General features: G+C 45.9%; 1 protein-coding gene across 1 annotated transcript in view; it reads right to left on the reverse strand.

The window, feature by feature from the left end:
* OSBP2 (oxysterol binding protein 2) overlaps positions 1-18,003 on the reverse strand; it is a 262,872-nt gene extending 244,869 nt beyond the window's left edge. The window contains exon 1 of the mRNA XM_067550191.1: positions 17,651-18,003. Coding sequence (XP_067406292.1) covers positions 17,651-17,961 — 311 coding nt within the window. The 5' untranslated portion in view covers positions 17,962-18,003. The remainder of the gene's footprint in view (positions 1-17,650) is intronic.
* Positions 18,004-25,273: the final 7,270 nt, after the last annotated feature.

Here is a 25,273-nt window from a genome sequence, read left to right on the forward strand (position 1 = left end):
CATCTGTTTCCAATGGAGAAATTGTTTACCAAACATGGGAGCAAGGAATATTTCTATTTTACATAAACTACAAGAGCAAACAATGCATGTCCTCCTTGCCCCCCATCAATAGCCCCGTAGCACTTTAAAGAGTACAGTACAGTACAAGAGAGCCCCCTCTGATCACAGCACAATGCAGAACTCTAATCTTCCAATGCGAAAGAGCACTGGCTATCTTGGATCTATAGGCTCAAAGAATTACACCTGTAGTCCGTTTATTCCAAGAGATGCATAATTCTTCAGTCCCTTGAGAATAAAAATTAAATGGTTTTTCACACCTTCACTTACTGTCTCTTGCTATTACCTAAATTGTAGCAACAAAGAGAACAGGCTACAGCTTCGGTTTTCTCTTCCATCTGTTGCTTAGGAAAGCTCAGCCTTCTCTTGATACAAACATTTAACACTGGGAAACATTTAGAGTCTGAAAGTGCATTGTGTTATCAATCTCCCCATGGTCTCTGCTCAGCTAGGCAGCAATTTCTTGGAAAAGACCAGGCATTTTCAGCAGCTAAGCCTTGATAAAGTAAGGAGCTCCCCTGCGTTAGGCTTCACCTGTCAAACGACTCTTTGTAAAGCAACACAATAGGCCTCTCCAGTTTCTCCTCCTGGCAAGATTCACAACAGATGGAAAGTCAACAACAATGGAGGTGGAAGCAGGATATGCGCGGCAGTGCGTGGCCTTCCAGCGTAGACTCACTAAGTTGTCCAAGGACATCACTGCAGCAGGTGGTAAACAAAACTCCCAGTTGGTGGCCAAAGGAGTTCAGTCTGCACCTTTAGTAATCTTTCATTTGACAGCTCACTTGATCACTGGTTTCAGCTGCCATTGTTTTCTTTGCTGGAGTGTATAGAAGAAGACAGTGCACTAAAACAGAAAAGAGTCAACCGATTTTTAAAGAGCACAAGAATGAATTACCAAATACAAAACTATATTTATGTAGATGAATAAGAAACAACACGGGCTTGTCATCTTCCTTTCCTTCCAAGATGCACTGAAGTGCTTTGTCCTTGAAGTCTGATTTTCAGTTACCTCCATTTTTTCTCCAGTTTCCTTTCCTTTTGATTTTTTTTTTTTTTAAGTGGGCCCATGAAGAGAACCTTTTAAAAGGTGTGATTCTAAACACTGATTCAGAGAGAGGGAAGATCACCGCAGTAGCAACGACGGTCAAAAGAAAGTTGCAGGAAACCCCTTCACTAACCTAAACTGGAATCTTAACAACTGCAAAAGAAATAGCTGCTGTTTTCTAGCCTTAAACTGCCCTTTGTTCAATGTTATGAGGCTAAAATAATGGTTCTCTAGCCACAATCGCTACAGTCCCTTATTTGCAGCTTACAGAGAATGAAATGTTTGAAGAACCAAAAAGTCTGGTGACTGAGGTGTTGGATGGGGAAATCTTAAGCTCTCCTTTACTTTAAGTGGAAGCAGAGTCCTCTGATAGATAAACTTGAGTAAAAAAGTAATGTTCTTTTGGGCTTATGTGAAAGGGTGAGACACTCAGCAGAATTACAACCCAAGGTTAGCTTAAATAGCATTATGTGGCATCGCCAATTTAAATCCATGCAACAGCATGGCAACTGGACAATTCTGAGCCCTTCTGCTAGTATTAACATTAACTTCCCCAGGCTATAAACTCTCCCTGGACATGCCATATGTTACCACAATCCTGCTACTTTTCTACTTTCCAGAGTCCCCTATTATTCCTCCCAAAGGATCACAGCAGAGGGGGCAGCCCACTCAGCTCTCTCCACCTGAAACTGTAGCATTTAGGGCAACTGACATTAAACCTGAGTCCCACAGGACAAGCTGGCAGAATCAACACCTTTGGAGCTGCAGCCCGTGGGCTCTCCATGCAGAAAGCGTTCAGTGTCTCTCAATGCTCTGACCTCCCACAATGACTTTGGATTTCTGTACCGCTTTTCAATTCATCTGATATTAGAGCAATGAAAGCTTCAACCTAACCAGGGCCGGGAACAGGGGGGGGTTAGTCTATTTTAATTGAAATAGACAAGGCTCCAGGTTTGTGACTTGCCCAAGCTGTCAGTAACAGCTTGAGCTGAGAAAAAGGACAGGGAGATGTGAATTCTAAGTTCTCACAACTAGACCATGCTCCTTCTTACAGAAATGGACCATTTGTTCTGTCTTATTAAAAAAAAAAAATCAGGGGCATGGCTGCATTTTCACTCCCAACATCCCCCCCCCCCCCCCCCCAAGAGGAAGAAGAAAAAAAGATGTATGTTTTGGATATAGGACAGTGAATTTTCATTTGGACTCAGGTGATTATAATACTTCTACTGCAGGATGAAAATACAGTTCAGCATGAGCCAATTCATAATCAACACTTCAAGCTCTGTAGCAGATTTAAAAGGAAACCTTCCCCTCCTTCAGTGGAGGAAGATAGACATTCTGAGGCAAGTGTACCTATGAATACCTGACAAGAGACAGTATGGAGCAAGTCTTTTCCCTAAATCCAGCCACATATCCATAGCCAAAGCTGCTGTTTTTTTTAAATACAAACAGCTTAAGAAATCTGATTGCTGAGGAAGTAATGCACAGCCATATACTGCACCTGAATATTAGGAATATTCTATTATGCATGATTCTCACATTACTTTTAAAGTAGCACTAGGTTTTATCCTAGAACTTAAAAAGGAAACTGCCTATTTTTGTAGTAAATGTTATCGGGAAGATTGCAGTACCATATCATGGCTTAGTTTTTAAATCAATGCTTATCAAGCAGCAATCACATAAACTTGGCAGCAGACCTGTCCAAGGAGAGAGAAACATGAAGAAGTTCAACAAATGCACTCAACTTGTACACTAGCTTTCTACATATCTTGGCATCAAACTCCGGTGAGATGTTGTGATACTTGAAGGAATGTAGACTGTTTGTTGCCAAACAAAAAAGAGTTGCCAAGTTCAATTTGAGTTATTGATCTAGCTGTTTGGCAGCACAAGAAATAAAGTACAACTAGCAAAAACTTCTTTCAAAAGATGTGTGGACTCAAAAGTAAGTGTGGTGTATTGAATGTTGAGATAAAGTATAACAGCATGTTTTCTTTTGCAATTAAAAATCCATTGCTTCCCTTACATGATACCTATTTTTTTCCACAGTAATTTCTGCCATTAGCAAAAGCTAGTTAAAAGCTGGAACTCCAACCTTAAATTCTTCAGTACCTAATAACTGAATTTCCCACCCTTAAAAAAGGGGAGAGAAATTGAAAGTTACAAGATGGTGCTAGGTTAAGGAGTATAAGAGCTAGCATTCAATTCAGGCAATTCCAAGATTAAGGTTCCTAATATCATGGTAATTTCACTCCGCTTTAAAGTTAATGCCATGTATTCTCTAGTCCAGTTTTCATCTATTAATGTAGGGCTTTACATATCACTTTTTAATCTATGCCATAAAACACAGAATATGCAAAGATGGCAGAGTAAACACGATGCAGTAAAAACCTTAATTTCTGAGTTCCCTGATTTAAGTGCGTCACTTAGCTTTACCAATCCATTACTGCCAGTTTACTGCATCTGTCACACCGTGTACAGTAGCCTGTAACAATAAGAGAATGATTATGGGTACGTATTAATTTATGGTCACAGACAACAAGACCACAGACTTCCTTCAGCTCCCACAGATAAGACAATGTAGTAAAGCTTATTAATTAAGATGGGAGAAATGTGGTTGTAACAAATTTCAAAAGTCAGAAACTCCACAGTTAAGACTCCAAGGAATCTGAACTAAACATACCCCTGACAACTGTTCACGTCTTATAGTGTGGCAAAGTGATGGCAGCTAGGTGCCGTTTCCACACGGTGTATGAGAAATAATTGATCACGGAAGGAAGTGTGGTTGGGTCAGTGGTGGCATCAGGGTATTTAAGACCTCCTTAAAGTACGGCCATTGATGGAATTTCAAGTGTGAACTAGAACCAAACTCTAATCCAATTCCCAGGTAATCAAATAGCTATGGTTCTTTATTTACAGTATGGTACTGTAGTCTGTGGTTCATAATGGACTTGTGGATGAGGCTTAGGGGTTGTTGCCAGGGGACTGCTGGTGAGTAAGCAGATAATGGGCACATTACAAGGTCAACATTAAGGCTCCAGGTCAGTTCTTAATTCACGTTCTATTTCCAAGCTCAGATGACATGTGCATCCAGAAATTTCCAGTTAAAATAGTGTTAGGAAGAAATAAGACACGCATTTTCCTGGAAATTGCATTACTCAGCCTGTAGGTACTCATGTAAAGCCAATCTGGGGGTAAAAAGAATTAGGAAACCACATAAAGTAGGCTTAGATGCAAGTGTTAGATATTTGAAAGCTAGGGTCCCATGGACAGGCAAAAGCATGTGGACAAGTTTGTCACAAGTTCCACAGGGTAAGGAAGCCCTGCTAGAAAGGCCTAATCTCAACTGCACTCTCCTGCAAGGTGCACGGGCTCCACAAATTCACTGGCCCCAGAAATTCCATGTTCCTTAGGAAACTATAGTGTACGAATGAATTATTCCACAGCATTTCAGAGCTGTATTCATACTGGATCACCTGCATTCAAGCTCATTCTGTGCTTCAACCAACAGCTCTTCCATAAAGCTACATGGGGCTGGCTTTTTTGGAAGTTTGCTGTAATTTTAGAGAACAAACTAGCTTGGGTAGTTGAACTATTCTGCTTTTTTAGCAGACTATGATAAGCCATCCAGGAATTTCACTAGCTGTTAGGTTTGAACAGGAAACATTTTTTAATGAGTAATGCTAATGTTTTTCTATACAAGCTTTCCATAATATTCAAAGCAGCTGCAGAACCAAAGGCTCCACAGCAGCAGAATTAAGTGGTTTGGTTATTATTTAAAGCAGCAATGTTCTCCTATCTGATTTCTCACCAAAGCAGCTTTTCAGATTTATAAGTGGATCCTGTTTTCTTTCGCGGCACAGAATGGAGTTCCAAACGTCAGAGATGGTTACTGTCATAATCCTCCCCTCCTGCTCACAGCTTAAGTAACTGGGCCAGCATTTGATTTGCTCCCAGGTTCCAGAATGGGCTGCACAGAATCTCTGCTGCCGTATTGCCACGTAGGCACCTGCAGTTGTTTTGCCCCCCAAGAAAGAAGTGGAATGACCACACAGGAAGAACATCTAAAGACCCCACCAACGTTCCCATAAACCCTTCGTAGTAGCATTGTTTTGGATGCCCCTACAGAGCTGGGCTCCGGCACCACGCTACCAGCATTATCCCACCAATGCAGCAGAACGAGAAGATGGAGCAAAACTCTCCTTTCCACTCCGTGTAACAAGAGGATCTGTAGCACCCGCCAGAAGAAACTTTTGTCCAGAGGAAACAGCTCAGTATGAGCTGCAATAAGCCATGGAACACAAACTTCCCCTTGCTTAGAGAAGGTTATGGCTCGGAAAGTGTTTGCTTTGGCCTCAAGTATTTCCAGCCTTAGCAAGCCACAAAACATAGGACTTTACAGCATGGTTGTCATCCAATTAGTAGCGCCTCTTAGAAGTAGATGGCCAAACCCTTCATTAATGCTGAGTTAAGGTTGCCCAGGGGTGTGTTTCATATTCTGGAAGCTCAAAAGACACCAATGAACAATCTTAACTCTGTGTTAACAACATTATGAGGCATTTAATGACCTTGGTGTATAAAAAAGTCCTCTCAACGTTCCCATGTTCCACAGTCCAGCTCCGTCCTTCCACGGCCTCTGACTCACTGGCAATTATCACCCCAGCCACAGAATGCACTGGCTGCACCTTTGTCTCTTCACTGCCCCGACAGCATTTCATCTCCCATATCAGTCCAGCACAGCCTGGTGAGCCTTCTTCACCCTTCCTCTGGCCAAGACAAGCCCTGGACAGCCCACCAATAATGTTCATTCCTGGTCTTACATCTCGGTGGGTGAATCATAGAATCATAGCAGATGAGGGTTGGAAGGGACCTCAGGAGGTATCTACTCCAACCCCCTGCTCAAAGCAGGACCAACCCAACTAAACCATCCCAGCCAGGGCTTTGTCAAGTTGGGCCTTAAAAACCTCTAAGGATGGAGATTCCACCACCTCCCTAGGTAACCCAGTCCAGTGCTGTAAAGTGAGTACCCCTTGCAGCCTGCGGGAATAGTGTACTTTTCTCAGGTACAGTTAAAAAAAACTGGATAAATTCATGAAGGACAGGTCCATCAACGCCTATTAGCCAAGAAGGTCAGGGACAAAAATCCATGCTCAGGATGATGCTAAACCGCTGACTACCAGAAGCTGGGATCAGGAGACGGGTTCTATAATTGTGCTGTTCTGTACACTCCCTCTGAAGCTCTCGTACAGGCTACTGTTGGAGACAGGACACTGGGGAAGATGGACCCTGGTCTGACCCAGTATGGCAGCTCTTATGTTCTGTGTATGATTTTATGAAGCTCCAATATAATAAAGCTGTATAAAATAAATCAGACCTAAAAACAGTTCTCCTGCGCTAATAAATTGCCAGATTCACTCAATCCAAATTACACAAGACGGAGATGTTATGTCATCCTACACACTGTTTCCATGAAGGGTACTTCCTTTCATGAATACAGATCTGCAGTCATTTGCAATTTAAAAATAAACCAACAGTTTATTGCCTGAAGCCATCCTTTGAATGTCCTCTTGCCTCGTTTCTTGGTCGAAAATTGTATCCCAGAGGAGAGTCAAAATTAGTGAGATTATAGCAGCTCTTTCGTGCTAACATGACTTTTGGTGGGAAGAGCGAGGCACATGTGATGGGGAAGGGAAAAATATTTAACTTACATAGCCATGCATCACTGCACCAGGCCACGCAATATCAACCTACAGTACACCGTTTGCTCTATTACCTCTCCTAGCAAGTGCCACAGTGATAAGCCGTAACACCAATAAATACCAAAAAAGCAAACCATTAGAGAACCCAGAGGCTTGAACTCTAAATTCAGGACTACATGGAATTCTACCGGCTCCTTCTACTATTTACCCTGGTGCAAGAAATTACACAACTCAGCTAGAAATCTTGATATGAAGATGTTAAAGACCCAGAGTGTATAATTACAGTTGCCATGGCAAACTATTTTTGTATGAATTATTTTAGGATCAAGTGGCAGAATTGATAACATGCACAGGAGCCGTTATTTACTTTCTATAAGAGATGAAGGCGATAGAGGGTGCACAAACCTGAGTATTACTGAGCAGTAACCACCAGCTGTGTCCTGGTCAGACTGGAAATGGTCGATGCAGCAAACCTGTCTTCTGGTGCTTTACTGAGCTAAAGAAACCACAGTGCCTGACATGAAAGTAATAAGAAAGGTGGTTCTGCTTGCTGGAGGAGACACCAAAGATTCAGTACAGCAGATTTTAAAGATACAGAGACAGACATGGACAGAGCTTGGGGTGAGCAACACAAAGGCAGCACTCACGTTCTAGGTGGTTCCCTCCCTCCTAAGCAAGCCTGATTCACTCATTTTAGAATCCCCCTCAGAACTGAGGAGGAGGAAGATCCAAAGGCTGGATCTTTTCTCCAACACAGGCACAGGTTGGGGATGCAGCTGGCAACCACTCCACTGTTTAGCTTCCTCCCTCCTGCCCCTTTTATATTCCTAGAGTGCTTTTTATCCATGGATCTTTGCATGCACGTAAGACTTGCAATGCCCCATGAGATAGGAGGGGAAAATATAAGAAATGAGAGGTTAAAGGACTCCCCCCAAGGTTAATAAGCAAGTCACTGGCAGAGCTGTGAAACCCAGAAATCAGTTCCTAGTCCTTTGCTCCAATACCAAACCCATTTCCTTCTCCTCAGCAAGATCCCCGGGGAGTTAAAAAGTTTGCCTTCTCTCCTCTGCCTTAATCTTATCAAAGGCTCCATGCCACAATCAACCTAATTATTTCTCAGCCTGACCAGTTCGAGGAATTTTCACAAATCGAATGATAGTTGTTGAGCCTAGAACAGGTTTTCATAGGTTTTTAATAACTTCTTCTATCAGTCACGCTAATTAGCAAAGATTAAACAAAGGTGCTCACCACCCAGACGCCTCTTGTCCTTTATTGGGCAGTCAAGCTATAGCAAGATGCCCAAACAACTGGCTTCCCTGCAGGGCCAAGCAGGAAGACAAGCAGAGGGTCAGGTGGTGATTTCTCAAGCGTTTCACAACAAGAGAAACTGAAGTTCACAGTCCTGGTGAATTGCCTTTTTGCTACTGACACAGTGCTCAGACCATCACGTACTAAGTCAGCTGGGAGGAGGCGAACATCACAATTCTGGCAAGCCAACTGCACTTGCAGTCAGTTGTCAATACTGCAAGGGGACCCACTCAAATTAAGCAAGTAATCTGAGTGCATCGTGCCTCCAGCACAGGAAGGTCACAGGTCTTTCTAAAAGCAACAATTCCAAGACCATGCTACATCCACTCATACTAGGGAATCTGATAAATACCTCAGAAAAGCAGCATCCTAGGAGAACCGTGCCACCCAATGAAGGTATCTGGAAGACGTCATGAGCATGCCCAGCATATAATGTCCCCTACGCTGCTCACAGAGCATTTATCATTGTAATTTAGGCCCCCGACAGCAGCATGCGGGCAAGGGAAAAAATGTATTTTCAGTATTATTCATCAACAAATCAGAGGTGAAAGATCCTCTAGCACAAATAGCACCTAACCACACACAGGAGACATGATGGATGGGTATTGTCTTCTGCTCCTGATGAAATAGAAAGCAGAAGGTAGCTCCAGCTGTTGACAGTTGGTTTCAAGAATGATTTCTATGTCACAGAAGAAAGAGAAAAGCAAGTACTTTCCACAGCTACATATACTTTCTCTTCACTTCCACTACAGTAATCACTTACGCTGTGGGTTTGCATAGCAGTTTATGACTACGATAAGGACAATATTTACCTGTAATTCTACTTCTCTGAAAACCTCATTCTTCTTTGCGCTACCACTGCTCTCAGGGGGTCAAAATTATTTAACAGCTGAGGGAACTCCACGTATCTCACACTAGACTGCTAAGGCTGGTGCTTTTTTTCTTTAAAGAAGGCACGTTCCTTGTCTGGAACAGCTAAGAAAGATGAGACAAGACCAGAATGGAATTCAGGAAAGGGAAAATTGGTGTGAGGAGATATAGCAGGGATGCTTCCTGGATAAATTAAGAATTGACTCAGACTTGATGCAAAAACACTTCCACCTGGATTGGTTATCCCATAATTTAGTCCTACATAAAATGACCCAAGTCCATCCCTGCTATAACACCGTCGATTGATGTATTTGGCCCAGCATAACATCTCTGAAAGCAACTCTGCTTGCAAATAAAGGGGAAAGAAACCAACAGGACCAGGAGAATGCCGCAGAGAAAGGAACAGACAGGGAAATCCTCCTGACACAGGAAGCTCCTGACTATTCTCACTGCACTGGGAAGCTGAGGTTAAGTGATGTGTAGCGTTGTATCAGCCACTAGGGAGCTAATTCTGGTGAGGACAAAAGAGAGTAAACAATGCTAAGGGCTTGTCTACACTTACCTCAGAGATTTGGTGGCAGTCGACCGGAGTTACGCAAACTATGCAAAAAACTTGCATAACTCCCGTCGACTTCTCTGCTTCTCTTCTGCGCTCCGTCTTCAATGCACTGCACCGACGGGAACCGTGTTCCTGTTGATGCAGTGCTACGCCACTTGAAGAGGTGGTCTTAATACGTCAATTTCTGGATCGACTGAGCAGGTCTTCACTGACCACTCAGTCGATCCAGATAAGTCGATCTGACGGCGGTGAATTTGCCACCATCAGTGTAGACATAGCCTAAGTGTCCCATCCACCAACCATCACCACAAGAACAGCAGGCTCTGCCTCACCCAGTAATAGCTACAGGCAGAGCCTGATGTGCTGAACTCTGCCCCAGTCCAGTTTTGAGTCAAATGAACTGGATGCATCGTCTCGAAAGATCAAAACTCACCAGGAAGCAAAGTGACCAAGCTTCCAAACAAAACGCCGAGCAGGACAGACTCTTGCCATCTAGGGAGGCAGCCTCATGCTGGCACATCCCTTCTGACTCATCCACTGCCTCAGCAACACAGCTCTCTATGTACTGATTGAGTCCTCACTGGGAGAGTTACCTTGTCCACACCAGCAGGCTACAAAAGATGCCTTTCTTCAGCCATGGGTAAGCTATGGGTAAATGTCACTGGTGGAGCTCCAGGTGAGGCAAACAAGGGCATCACACAAAAATGAGATGAGTGAGAATGAGCCTCGTTAAAGTACAATTAATTCTAAACCGACCACACTGTGACAGGGCTGTCCTCTCCTTGGACCCTGCAGTATTCGATAGCCCTCCAAGATGCTGAAATATGATCAAAGGACGCTGCATAAGCATTTAATATAAGTCGTGGGACAATCATGCTGTTCTGGAAATCATCAGTCCCGGAGATACCCTGAGCTTGTTGAAGCCACTGTAATATAGCCTCCCCTGAAAACTTCCTGGGAAACTCACGGAATGAGTCTTTGGGTTTTTCAGACTCAACAAATATTATACCAGTCTTAGTTTACGTTATTACAGTTGTGCCCCTATCAGATGACCCTGCAAGATTTCTTCCACCTGACTGCTCTGATCCCAATACACGATCAGATATTATTGGAAATGGGAGTTCTTCTACCAGAAATCATTCTGCCAAATCAGTGTGCTGGCTCACCCTTTGGGCTGGTACCCTCCGTCATAGTTTCATGGTTACTGCGCCTGTATTCCCTCTCCGTGGCCCCTTGCGGGCACCCACTTAAATGTTTCCGGGTTCCAGCCATCACCTCTCCCGGGAGGAGACATGCATCTCACTCCCTCCTGACAGGTTTAAAGACTGCACAGCTCCCTCATCCACACTGTGACATCCCAAGCAAGCCAGTCTGCCAGTGCTTTTGCTTTCTCCTCCAGGACTATGACTAATGTATTGCCTGCAGTTACAGGTTACCACGCAGCTCTTTCTAAGCAAGCACCTTTATTCTTCAGCAAACACATAAAAACCAAACTTCCCACGTGCATGCTCAAAGCTCACCAGAGGTTATCCATCTATCAGCCTTCAGGGCCCTAGCAGACTAAAGACTTTCCAATCCTTCCGCAAGGGAGAGGACCCCCTTGGAGAGAAGGTCCTGTCTGTCTGCTGGATCAGGAAGCCAAGCCTAGAGTCAGTTTAAACTCAGGTTCTTTATCCAAGAATCCTTTCTTTGTCTCCGTCTCTGGAGAATCCACTTAGCACTAGTGCACGCAAACCTTTCCAGAAGGTGGCACGTCTCTGGAAATGTAACAATCTGGGCGATTTGCCTTCAGCACCATCCACTGGTTTTGGTTCCTGGAGGAGCTGTGGCAGCCCACCCCCCTGGAGTAGAACCAAACCATAGCTAAACCATTCATGTAATACAGTGGACCCCAAAAATACTTAAACTCAGTGCAATAAGGTCTCCCGAGGACAGGGCAGGATGTTGCCCTCTCTCTTACACCTTTCTCAGTTCAAGAGTGGTGCGATTTCACTGACACTGCGCGGTCAACAGCTCCACGCTGTGATAGCTCCTCCCCTCTGGTGCTGTGGTGGGGATTCTTTAAGACTGTTAAAAATGCTGATCAAGGCTAACTGCTACGTGAAGCATACCTTAGAAGCCCTGAGGATAAAATGTGCAGCTAAAATTCAATTTCGATTTAAGACACTTGCTTGGAAGAGAAGGGGCTTGTCAGAAATACCCGGGAATGTTAGAGTCTGATCATCATAAGCGGAGCCCGGGGCGAGGAAGCCTCTCTGAAATCCCCCCTCACTATTTAACGGGGCCCTCATCTTCACACCCAGCAGATGAAGGTAACTTTAGGCAGCAACAAATCCTCAGGTGATCTAAGGCAGCAGAAAATTGCAGTTTTCCCAGCCAGTGCAGCTGAAGAAACAGTTCACAGCTGAGGGTGCTGCATGCCAGGCTCCCACACACACTCAGAGTCACTGATACAGAATAGCTTTTTCTGTTCTGAGGTAGCAAGCCAGCCAGTGAACTTATTGAAAAGGTGAGGTAATAGGCAGGGGCAATCAGAAAAGCAGAAGAAAATATAAGGAATAACTCCAGATATATCAGCCATTTACAAACACTGTTATAAGACAAAGTTACATACACCAGATGTATTATGGCCCCCTCCAATTGAGGATTTTCTTCCAGTACTTCTAACCCATTCTCCATGTGGCCAAGGCAGTGGGAGAAGAGCATGAAGTCTGTTGGATGTAATTTACCCACCCCAAGGTTCTAGGACACTGGAATTGACAACCAGGTGTTGACTTAGTAAATGCCATTTTAATTGGAAAACATGATCATAGTTTCCCCAAAGTAATATTCCCAAATGCCGGTGTTACTAGACAAGGCAGGCAGATAACAGAGTGTGATGTGACTGGAAGCACACTTATTCACACACTCAGCTACGCCTGCAACCACTGGAGCAGTAAGTAAGCGAGGTTCAAATCTGCCTCTTCTAGGGCTGCTGACCTGACCTGCTCAGAGCAGGTCCAGCCGAGGAGTCAAACATGCTGAGTAGGAGCCTCGGGCCCTTCTCTCTATGGCCATTTAAACCAGGGGCTTACTATCTAGAGGGGAGGAGACGTTCTATACGGGTACCTTCCCAGCTGACATTGACTTACCAAGTGAATTTAGTTAAGTCACTTCATGTCTGTGCCTCAGTTTATCCCACTAAAAGGGGTAAGTACCCTCAGAAGAAAGCTTCAAGTATTATTTAGCTACTATTATTTCCAGCAGCCTAGTGTAGGGGATAGAGCAGTGCACTGGGATGCAGTTCTATTACTGGCTCTGCCACTGGCCTGTTGGCAACCTTGTCTCTTCACCTCTGTGCCTCAGTTTCCCCATCTGTAAAATAGGGATAACAACACGGACCTCTTTTGCAAAACACATTGAAATCTCTGACTGAAAACCACTATATAAGAGGTAGGTATTGGGGATAGAAACCAAAAGTTCTTGTGCCTATGTCAGCCTCATAGGTGGCAAAGTTTGAAGTCTTCATAATTTCATTTTACAGTACAGAAACAAAGTGTAAAGAGAGTAAGCGCTCATGAGTTAGGAAAACATGTTTATTAGGGTGTTTAATGCAAGAAATGTCCATGTGATTGAAAACCTGGCAGAAGGGAAAAAAAGTTTCATCTGGCTGAATGAGAAAAGTTCGGGAAAGAATTCTGGCCATAGGGTAAAACGCCTGCTTTTGTTCTAAAAGAACAATATTCCCAAGAGGCCTTAAAGAGATTTTATGTGAGCTCATCTCTACAAATACAAACAGCTGTATGGAAGCACCACCCAGCTATCATTTCTTGCATAAGCTTTTTAAAATTAAACAAACAATGAACAGGAAACTCAAAGTGCAGCTCTACACATAAGTGACTAAATATACACAGGAAGACCACTTACATGACAAGGTGCCATTTACAAGTCCAACCTGCTATTTTAGAGACAAAAATAAGTCTTCACTGCTTTTTCCTCATGCTATTTCCTCAGCATCCACAGCTAAAAGCAAGCCAGTTGGATTACATTCCTCCTTACATACAGCAAGAAAACCAGCCTTCCACATTCAAATTACAAGGTTGATCAGAAGAATCACTGTAGGTAACAGGGTTGGACAGCAGTCAGGAAGAGCACAACCTGGCCTGCAGAACCTCAAATGGTGATACATACGCCCAAGAAGGAAAACCCAGTATGATTCTCAGATCCCAGGGTGAGTTTTAAAATGAAGCCCTAACACAAAACAGAGGAATAAACACCCGGAGGTTTTGAATAAGTAGAATAATGAACGATACACAAAATCAAAGTCAGCCTGCACTTAATCATTTGGGATTTCTCCTCCTCTATTTACTACCCTAAAGCTATATAAAGGACCATAAAAATAGTGCATCTTTTTCAAAGATTCTCTCTCATGTAAATGCATGGCAGTGATTGCTGGCTGAGCCTGCTACAATGATAGTTAGAATTCAGCTATTACTCTAACTGCCTTTTTACAACTTTTAGTTCTTTCGGACTGAAATTTCTAGGCTTGGCCTCAAATGTTTTCAAAAAACAATGCCAGCTATGTTTTGCTTAGAAGTTTCAGTTACAAGAATGAAGACACCTTCCAGTATGTTCTGGACCATGTTTTTACACCCATAACTCAGAGCTGAGTCAAACATAGTCCTCATTGAAGTCAAGTATTGCAAAGTTGGTTCAGTGGTTAACTATGCATGTCTGAAGTCAGCAACACCACAATTGCATAACAAAAGTTTTCCACATATAACCCATTTTGGTCACCTTTCATACAGTCAAACAGTTCAATTTCTCCAATGTTGCCAAAACACAGTTCCTGAGAAAACAGGGTTATTAAAACTAACCACCACTAACAATATCACCTCCGAAGGCAATAATCCTTTGAATCTCAAGCAAAATTTCAAACCTATTGGATAAGTCATGCAGTCAAGACACAGAACTATACAAAATCCGTACAATTAGTGTCCCTATCAGATCTACCTCAGGAGGTATATAATGCACAACATTTATTAATTCTCTTGCGAGACACCATAAGTTTTGGTACTAATATCTAGCACTTAGATGTGGTACTCAGTCGTGAGTACCTATAAACTATATTCTGCATTCAAACTATAAACTATATTCTGCATTCAAAATAATCAGAAACACAACAGATTACAGAGAAAGATAGACAAGATTTTTAAAGTCACCAAATGTTATAACAGCTTCTTCCATCCTACAGAAAGATATTTACTGTATAATACTCAGGAAAGCCAGTAAAAGTCCAACCAAATCCTCTTTCCTTTCTGAAGTATTCAGGTGTAGGAATTAAATGAGGTAGCCTAAAATATTTAAATTAGAAATTGAGTATGCATCACATTTCTAAACATAAACCTAAGTCTATAGTAATAACTTAGAATTAGCCAGAATGAAAAATGGAACTGAGTTGTGAGCGCTACTGAGGAAGATTTAATTTTTATTACTGTTAATCTTTTGCTGATAGCTCTCTTATTTTAGTTTCCTTCTCTCAACATTGCGCCTCAGGAAAATGCAATGCCTACTTTTGCCTAATGATCAGGGAAGCAGAAATTTTAACCTCCAGCTCTGACTACTGAAGTTATTAGTGATAACTCTGGCCTCAATTCGTGAATTCAAGACAAGCCTCTGAAATATACAGACCACCGAAAGAATGCAAAATGATGAAACTTTTCCCATGTTTTAAGTTACAGTGCGAATGCAGAACTTTTAGAATTCATCTTCTTCTTTTCCTTTACGCCACTTTTCCTGGTGAGGGTCATGGCAGCAGCATGGAGCATAGGGAGGACCAGACCTCGTTTTCTTCTGCAACAGGTTCCAGCTCCTCCTGGAGGATTCCCAGGTGTTCCAAGACCAGCTGGGAGATAGAATCCCTCCAGGCTGCCTTGGTCGGCCTCAGGGTCTCCTCCCAGGGGACATGCCCAGTAGAGTTCCAAAGGGAGCCTACCAGGGGACATCATGAGGTGCCCAAACCACCTCAGCTGATTCCTCTTGTTCCAGAGGAGTAGGGTCTCTACTCCGAGGCTCTTCCGAATAGCTTTTAAAAAGGCTATAACTGAGAGAAGTCCTAAAGCAGGAGATGCCAGCTTGTCTCCACAAAGAGCAGCTCTGAGTGCACTAGCTTCTTGCCAATATTTAAAGGTCTGGTTAAAAAGTTTTTTTAAAAAAACATTAATAGAAGTGCTCTCTTCTGAAAAAGAGCATGTGAAGAATTTTCTTGATTTAAAACATTCACTTGTAATGTTTGCAATCCAAAAATCTCAGCACTATATTAATACCTGAAAACCCGAAGGAAATTACTAGGCTATTTTCAATGCCCAAACTGAGTGAAATGCTATCAGAAAAGCATTAATGATAAAGGTTAAATTCTTTATTTAAAATACTTAGCTTAAAACCAGTTATACGCTGAAAAGTGACTAAAGGTGGCATCATGGCTGCAATATTGATTGCTCCATAACAAATAAGCTCAATTTACAAGTTTCCAACTGCCAGATCTGCAAATTCAACCTGGGAAAGTCAAGTTGCATTCTTCCTAGTTCCTGTAGGTACCACCACAAGAAACGAAGATGCTGCACTCAAAACTGAACCGTTATGTTGATCATTCTAGATCATGAATCCACTCCAACTGCCTCTCTCACAGCTGAGATGATTTAGGAAAAACACTTTTTTTAAACAAACAAGTAGCTATTATTGTTTACATCACTTTTCTGGCTATATCACATTTTAAAATATTGTTTTAAATTGGTTCAAGCTAACTAAACACTGATAGTGTGGACTGAACTTAACCATGTGAAAAACAGTATGAAAACAGTGTTCCAGTTTAGGTCTCTACCTAGCTTAGAACAGTTCTAGACTACATTTAAACAGTTTGGTCCTGTTCCTCTACTCATTAACCAAAGCCTGTTTAAAGAAAAAGTTCATTTTAAAGTAAATATCAATTGAGTCACCCCACAGACTAGCCCAAATTTTATTTGGGCAGCCTTGGTTATTATACCAGCCCATTACCACTGGAAGAGCCCTGCAGACTGGACCAAGAGGAGAGCATGTCTCTAGCAAAGGTACTGCCTCATGTAATTCACTACGTATATATATTGTGAGCCACGAGGTTTAAAGTCTTTGTATACGCTCTAGCCAGTATTCTAAAAAATGGGAGGCTAATTTTAGGCTCCTATATCCATATTTAGGCACCTAAATAAGTGGTCTGATTTTCAAGGGTGCTGAGCACCCAATAGAGCCCACTTGCTTCACTAGAGACTACTAGATGCTCAGCACATCTGAAAATGTAGGTGCTTAAATATGGATTTAAGAGAGTCTAAATTTAGCCTCCTTGTTTGAATATCTTGGCCGGTGTGTATGTGTGGTGTGCTGCGAGTACGCATGTTATAGGGATGCACCGGGAACTATGGGCTGCATGGCATACATAAACCTAGGCACTGCACAATATATTTTCACAATTCGCAGTAGGTTTGCTGTAATGTTTTGCATTTTGAGGTAAACATCACCTAGTTCCTCTCACCAGACTCCTGTGCAACAGCAGAATAGACAGTATACGCTCAGCTTCTCAGACGCTGACAGAAAAGACTTTTACCATCTAGTTCATCCTCCCTTGGCCACTGCAGGTTTGCACTAGACAGTGCTGTCCAGTGCCTCTCCATCTATTCCAGCAGCTGTAGTGTGTGTAGTAGAGAATCACCCTGCTCCATCCCCAGGGGAGCCAGGGCCCCCCCCCCACCCTCACAGTAGTTACCACCCCAGGGGAACCAGTCCAGCCCTGTAGTAGCCCCCCCCCCCCCCCAATATTTGCAGAAGTCACTCCCCCCACTCTCTGTACTCCCCTCCCCATAGGTGGGCTGTCCCCCCATCCCTGTACCCCAGCCACTAGTCCCTGCAGCAGCCATCCCTGTACTACTCAGGCCACCCCGCAGTCCCTGGGCCACCAGCCCCCCATATTTGTAGCAGCCAGGCCACACACAGGGACCCCTCCCCCCGCCCGCACCTGTAGTACTGGGACCCCTCCCCCCGCACCTGTAGTACTGGGACCCCTCCCCCCGCACCTGTAGTAGCCGGGACCCCTCCCCCCCGCACCTGTAGTAGCTGAGCAGCCCGTGGCTGAGCACGAACCAGCGGCGCTGGTAGCCCTTCAGGTAGTTGGTCCATTTGAAGAGCCAGCCCTTGTAGGTGTCGGTGTCGGAGCCGGGCCCGGCGGGGGCGGCCGGGACCCCCAGCCCGGCCCCGCCGCCTCTGCCCGCCTGGCCCGGCTCGCTGCCCCCGCTCATGGCTGGCCCGGCGGGGCGGGCGGGGCCCGGCGGGTTCTTGCAGGCCAGGCAGGGGACGGCGCTGAGGATGGAGACCAGCCCGCGGGTGCTGCCGCTGCACGGAGCGGCCGCCTTCCCCATAGACCCGCCCGCCCGGCCGCGCCGCGCTGCGCTGCTCCGCCCGGCCGCCGGGGGCACCGGCGAGGACAGGGGGCGGGGCGCCGCGCTCACGTGCCGGGCGGCGGAGGCCCCGCCCCCAACGTGTGATAATGGCGGGCGGGGCGGGAACTCCGCGGGGCGAGCACACTGCGCGGCTCCCCAGCCGAGAGGCGGGGCCAGGACACGGCGGGGCGGGGCAGGGCGGGGCTTCCCTGGGGGCGGGGCCGGGACAGAGAGGGGTGGGGCGAGCACACAGCGAGGCTCCCTGGGGCGGGGCCGGGACACAGCGGGGTGGGGCGAGCACACAGCGCGGTTGGTTCCCGAGCCGAGGGGCGGGGCCAGGACACTGCGGGGCGGGGCGGGGCGGGGCTCCCTGGGGACGGGGCCGGGACACGGCGGGGCGGGGCCAGGACAGAGCAGGGCGGGGCTTCCCTGGGGGCGGGGCCGGGACAGAGAGGGGTGGGGCGAGCACACAGCCAGGCTCCCCGGGGGCGGGGGCGGGGCCGGGACAGAGCGGGGCGGGGCGAGCACACAGCGCGGTTCGTTCCCGAGCCGAGGGGCGGGGCCAGGACACAGCGGGGCGGGACTCCCTGGGGGCGGGGCCGGGACACGGCGGGGCGGAGCGAGGGCAGAACGCCGTAGGACTGGACTCCCCTCGGGGCAGGGCCGGGCACAGCCCAAGGAGGGGCCCGGACACAATGGGGTGGGGTTTTCCTAGAGGTGGGGCGGGGCCAGGACACGTGGGGGCGGGGCTCTCCTGGGCAGGCGGAGCCTGTCAGGCAGCGCTGGGGGGAAGGTGGGCACACAGGCAGTGGGGCCTTATCTCCTGGCCCAGACTCAGCCCGGGCCTGCTGCTCCCTTGCCCTCAGTGCGGGGCTGCTCTGGCTGGATCCTGGCCACGGGCTCGCCCTGGAGCTGTGGCTCCCAGGCCAGCTGTCCCCTGTCAGAGGCTGGGTCCTGCCTCACCCCAATGCTGCCTGAGCGAGGCCCCCGCTGCCCACCCTGACTTCTGCCAGTGGGGCCTGCCCGAAGATCTGACCTTGTCCTGCTGGATGGTGACCAGCCCTCCCTCGGGATGGGCCTGCACAGCTGCCTGCCCGTTCCTGTACCCGTCCCTCCTCCCTGCACCCGCCTAGAGACTTAGGCCCTGGCTGCATTAGAAAAACGTGTCCTGGTGTAACTGCATCAGTGTCCGTGTAACAGGCCCTGACCTAGACCCGCTGCCGCAGGAGAAGGAGCACAAAAAAAGAAAGAAAGAGGGGTAGTGGAAAGTGAGGGTGTCACCCCATGCTGCTAGCCCTGCACCGTCAGGCTTCAAAAAAATCATAATATTGCCTTAAAAGTCAGATAACTTTTTAAAAATAATAAATATGGGTTCTGGCTCGTTGCCTTCTATGTTTTGGGCATTTAGGGTGCACTGGAGTCACATTCTCATGCTTTTCTCTGCAGCCACAAAGTTCGAGAAATTGACTCTTTTTAAAATGAAAGCTCAGATTCACACAATCACTTAGCTCAAGAGATTGCCTTATAAACATGACTTTTAATATTTTATTCTTTTAATAATACAGTTTATGTTCTCTTTATCTTCCTTGTGGCTTCTGAGGCATGAGGGTTCATGTTTTAAGCCTCTCCCTGCAGCTAGGAGGGCTGGAAGCTTACATACCCATACATCGATTCTCATGTAATCGTGACTCCAGGAGCTGAGGCTTTAAGAAACACATAAATGGACAATGATTAAATTACAAGAGTTGGCAACACTAACTTGCTATTTAACACCTCTGCTAAGCCTGTAATAACATGTCCCAACTTCATAGGGTAGAACACAGCCCCTCATTTTTCCACTTTTGTTTCCCTCCCTTTATAATTTGTCTTTAAAATTAAAAAAAAATGTTTTAAAAATATGGCAAGAAAATGCATACACAATTTTTTAGCAACATCTATAAGCAAGGATGGCACTATATGCATATCATAACATCAAATGGCTGTAAAGCCATACATAGGGAGCAAATCTATTGTACTTATTAGAAATAATTGATTATTGCTCTCCATTTCCTTTCAAACTCAGCCAAGTTCTGCATTGCTAAGATTTGTTCTATTATATTTACCCTGCTCATCCTGAGCCAGGCAATCCATTAGAGTCCTGATGGATTTACCCATACTATTGATCTTTAGCCAGCTCTTACAGTCATTTTCCATGAGACACAAATCCATATCACTTGAGCATCTATGATAGATTAATTAATTTATCCTCACAATGCTCCTGTGAGTCAGGGAAATAATATTAACCTCATACAACAGATGGGGAAACTGAGGCATGGAGAGATTTTTTTTTTTTAAAGGGATAGGCTTTGAAAGGTATTTAGGCACCTAAAGATGCAGACACATAAATGTCTAGTGGGGTTTTCTAAATTGCCTGCCAAGTTTTCCCAAGCTACTGGTGAACTCATAACATTTCTCTGAAACTTTCACTCCCAGTACTAAAGGAAGGTGGGAGTAAGGTGACCAGAGAGCAAGTGTGAAAAATCAGGATGGAGGTGAGGGGTAATAGGCGCCTATATAAGACAAAGCCCTGAATATCGGGACTGTCCCTATAAAATCGAGACATCTGGTCATCCTAGGTAGGAAGGCTCAGATTTTAGTCGGTAATTTAAAAAAAAAAAAAAAAAAAAACATGGGGGCTTGTAACAGTAGCCACTGGAGCCAGTGGAAACTGACCCCGCTATGTGATGGAGTATGAGCTTTGGTTACCTTGACCCAGGTCATAGGACTGAAGCCAGGAAATAACGATCAGTCTCAGACCTGCACTCCAGGCCTGGTTTTCAGAAGTGCTGAGCACACACAACTCCCAGTAGGAAGGTACCAATGCTCAGCCTCTGAAAATGAGACTTGGGTCGTTTCCAGTCTCTAGGCCTGCTCTGCAGCATCTAGACAATCCAGACATGCACTTACTAATGTATGTGAGGAAACTCACCAGTACAGCACCCTGCACCGCTGCACTGCACTGAGATCTGCAGCCTGACACATCACCCCTCTCTTCTCCCTCTGACCCCGGGTCTGTGTGGGACTCGCATCTTATGAGGCTGGGGCGATTTTCCTGCATGTCATGGTGAGACCCACGGCAGCAGGTCAGGCTGGACGTCCAGCCATCACACCAGCACAGCACTTCCTTCTCAGCCCCACCCATAGCTGATGAGACATGCTTGGGAGGGAAAGAAAAGGAAATCACTTCTCTGTGCACTTGCCACGGGTGGCTGTCCCCAGGGAGCAGGAGCTTTGTGATACAGCCCAGAAGGAGAGTGAGAAGTAGGCAAATACTCAGGTCTGTCTTGTGAAGCTAAGGTGGGAGGAGGCTAGGCAGGAAGTAAATGTGGAGGCAGTGTTGCCTAGTGGATAGGGCACTGGACTGGGACTCAGGAGACCTGGCTTCAACTGCCAGCTCTGCCACTGCTTTGTGGGTGACCTTGGGCAGGTCACTTCCCACTCTGTGCCTCAGTTTGCCCATCTGTAAAATGGGGATACTGGCCTCCTTTGTAAAGTGCTTTGAGATCTATGGATGAAAAGTGCTATGTAAGAGGTAGGTATTGTTATTACTAACCAAGGTGGATGGGGCAGAGGAGCATGGCAGAACTACAAACACCACCACAAATCGGAAAGGTCTGCAGACTGTGGAGCAGGCAGCAGTGTGCTACAAACAGCAAGAGTCACATCCCACCATTCTTACTCTGCCCCTCCCCTGCCTTCAATGGGAGCTTTGCCTGAAGGCAGATGATAAGATTTAGCTCTAATGTTAACCCCTTTGCACACCCACAGTCACACATACACCCCCTGAGGTGGGTGTCATTATCCCTATTTTACAGATGGGAACACTGAAGCACAGAAAAGTGATGTGATTTGCTGAAGTTCACACAGTGAGACAAAGCAGGGAACAGAACCCCCTACTCCTGATTCCTAGGCCTGGGTACTAGCCACTTAGCCGACTAGTAGACTTGTAGTTGACTAATCATTGGAAACATAAATTCCTTCTGATTTAGAAGAAGGGCTTGGCCAGATATAGCCCGGATGGCATAGAAATGTGCCTATTGTTAATATACTCATTCCTCAAGCATCCCCTCCACTAGCACACTGTGCTTTAATTCTCCTTCCAACAGAAAAAAGTGTCAACGTACTGAAACCAAGCAAGCAGCAGTGGGAGGCAGAATCTGCGGAACAAAAGGCTTGTTTGCATGGGGCATTTATACAGCTACAGTAATACTGGTATCACACAGACCATGCGGACACTTACTCTAGTGCAAAACTGGCTCTTTTCTTTCTTTTGGTTTATCATAAACCCCTTCCCAAGTGTGTTAGGAGCCTGGTGAACCGTCCCACAGGCTGCACCCGGAGACTCCGGGGAGGCACCTTTCCCCTTTCTTGTTTTTAATGCTTATCTTTTTAGAATGTGTTTCCCGTTTCCCAGCAGTAGGGGGAGCCATGGATGGGCACATCTGGATATGCTATGTGCGAGACGGTCACAGGGCACGTGCATAGCCTCCTATATATGAGTGTGTCAAGGAGCTGCTCTGTGTGGTGTGTGGGGCAGTGGTGACAGTCTCGCAACAGAGAAACAGATTCGTTTGACCGCAGCCGCTACGCCTCACCAGACCACCCAGCAGGGAGTGAGATTTTAATTACTCGCTGTAATCGGAGTCTAGGATCATAGAATCATAGAAGATTAGAGTTGGAAGGGACCTCAGGAGGTATCCAGTCCAGCCCCCTGCTCAAAGCAGGACTAACTTCAGCTATATCATCCCAGCCAGGCTTTGTCACGCTGCAGCTTAAAAACCTCTAAAGATGGAGATTCCACCACCTCCCTAGGTAACCCATTCCAGTGCTTCACCACCCTCCTAGTGACAAACTTTTTCCTAATATACAACCTAGACCTCCCCCACTGCAACTTGAGACCATTGCTCCTAGTTCTGTCATCTGCCACCACTGAGAACAGCCTAGCTCCATCCTCCCTGGAACCCCGCTTCAGGTAGTTGAAAGCTGCTATCAAATCCCCCCTCATTCTTCTCTTTTGCAGACTAAACAAGCCCAGTTCCCTCATGCTCTCCTCAGAAGTCATGTGCTCCAGTCCCCTAATCATTTTTGTTGCCCTCCGCTGGACTCTCTCCAACTTGTCCATATCCTTTTTGTAGGGGGGATCCCAAAACTGGACACAATACTCCAAATGTGGCCTCACTAATGCCGAATAGAGGGAAATAATCACTTCCCGTGATCTGCTGGCAATGCTCCTACTAATGCAGCCCAATATGCTATTAGCCTTCTTGGCAACCAGGGCACACTGCTGACTCATATCCAGCTTTTTATCCACTGTACCCCCCAGGTCCTTTTCTGCAGAACTGCTGCCTAGCCCATCGATCCCCAGTCTGTAGCTGTGCATGGGATTCTTCCGTCCTAAGTGGAGGATTCTGCATTTGTCCTTCTTGAACCTCATCCAATTTCTTTTGGCCCAATCCTCCAATTTGTCTAGGTCGCTCTGTATCCTATCCCTACCTTCCAGGGTATCTACCACTTCCCCTAGCTTAGTATCATCTGCAGACTTGCTGAGGGTGCAATTTACCCCATCCTCCAGATCATTAATGAAAATGTTGAACAAAACCGGCCCCAGGACCGACCCCTGGGGCACTCCGCTTGTTACCGGCTGCCAGCTAGACATGGAGCCATTGATCACTACCTGTTGAGCCCTATGCTCTAGCCAGTTCTCTATCCATTTTATAGTCCATTCATCCAACCCAGACTTCTTTAACTTGCTGATAAGAATACTGTGGGAGACTGTATCAAAAGCTTTGCTAAAGTCAAGGTATATCACATCCACCGCTTTCCCCACATCCACAGAGCCAGTCACCTCTTCATAGAAAGCAATCAGGTTGGTCAGGCATGACTTTCCCTTGGTGAATCCATGTTGACTCTTCCTGATCACCTTCCTCTCTTCCAAGTGCCTTAAAATGGATTCCTTGAGGACCTGCCCCATGATTTTTCTAGGGATTGAGGTGAGGCTCACCGGTTTGTAGTTCCCTGGTTCCTCTTTCTTCCCTTTCTTGAAGATGGGTACTATATTTGCTTTTTTCCAATCATCTGGGACCTCCCCCAATTGCCACGAGCTTTCAAAGATTATAGTCAATGGCTCTGCAATTACATCAGCCAACTCCCTCAGCACCCTCGGATGCATATTTAGCTCCTATTGTAGTTTTCAATATATTGTTAAAACCACCTGGTTTCTCTTGAACTTGACTGAATTGTTCTGGAGGAAGAGCAGTTTGTAACCGTTGGAATTGCTTGGGGGGGGTTGAATGCAGATTCCTATCTCCAGACCCAACCCTTTGAAGCTACACCCTGAGGAGAAATGATGACCTGTTCTTAGGGTCCCAAGATCAAAGGCCCAAACTGTATTGTGATGGTTCTTGGGGTACCCAGGACTGTGAGCCACCTTGTTATCCCCATGCCTTCAGTGAGATGGAGACTTGCTTGTGCTTAATGGGGTGTCAGCTCCCTGACACCCCCAGCCTGTCAGCCGACCAGGCTCTCTCCTTTGGCCTATGCCAGCCCTTCCTTTGTCATGCAGGTGGACAGTCAGTCTACCTCAGTCCCTGAGTCCCTTTGAAGCATCCCCTTCTAGTGTCCAGCCCCTTCTCCACTGAACACCCACAGAAACACCAAGGCAGTGTAAGCACCAGCTTGTATGATTTAAAATCAGTATCAGCTTCTTGCTCAATACCACAGCACTGAGATATAGTTATAGTACACTTACTCCTGTGTTCACTATCAAAGCTTCAAGTGCCAGTGAGTAAGGATGATGGAAGTAAAAGGTTGTTACATACTGAACAAAATCACAACAGTGTTGGAGTTGTGTTGGTCCCAGGGAATTAGAGAGACATGTTGGGTGAACTGTCTCTCTCACCAACAAAAGATGGTTCAGTAAAAGATATTACCTCACCCCCCTTCTGTCTAAAATCATAACATACTTTCTAGAGATTAAACTTAACTTCTTAGGCAACCCCGTCTACAGACATTGATCTCATCCCAACTGTCCCCTCCAGCAGTTCACCAAAAGGCTGGTCAAGATCCCATTTTTATGAATGTAAATGCACTGCCTGTTTACGTCCTAGGTGCAGGACGATGGGGTGACTTCTCCAGTCCCCAAATATAACCTTTTAAGTGTATTTCAAGACGAGAGTCCCTTCCCCCACTGTGTTCTCTTCCTTGTTGACTTCGTATGTACATTTGCCACCATTGCATTGGCTTTCAATGCTTA

Source organism: Emydura macquarii, unplaced genomic scaffold (assembly GCF_026122565.2).
Source record: "Emydura macquarii macquarii isolate MOO-44397 ecotype Brisbane River unplaced genomic scaffold, CSIRO-AGI_Emac_v2 contig_1254, whole genome shotgun sequence".
In the NCBI taxonomy this organism is placed as follows: domain Eukaryota; kingdom Metazoa; phylum Chordata; order Testudines; family Chelidae; genus Emydura; species Emydura macquarii.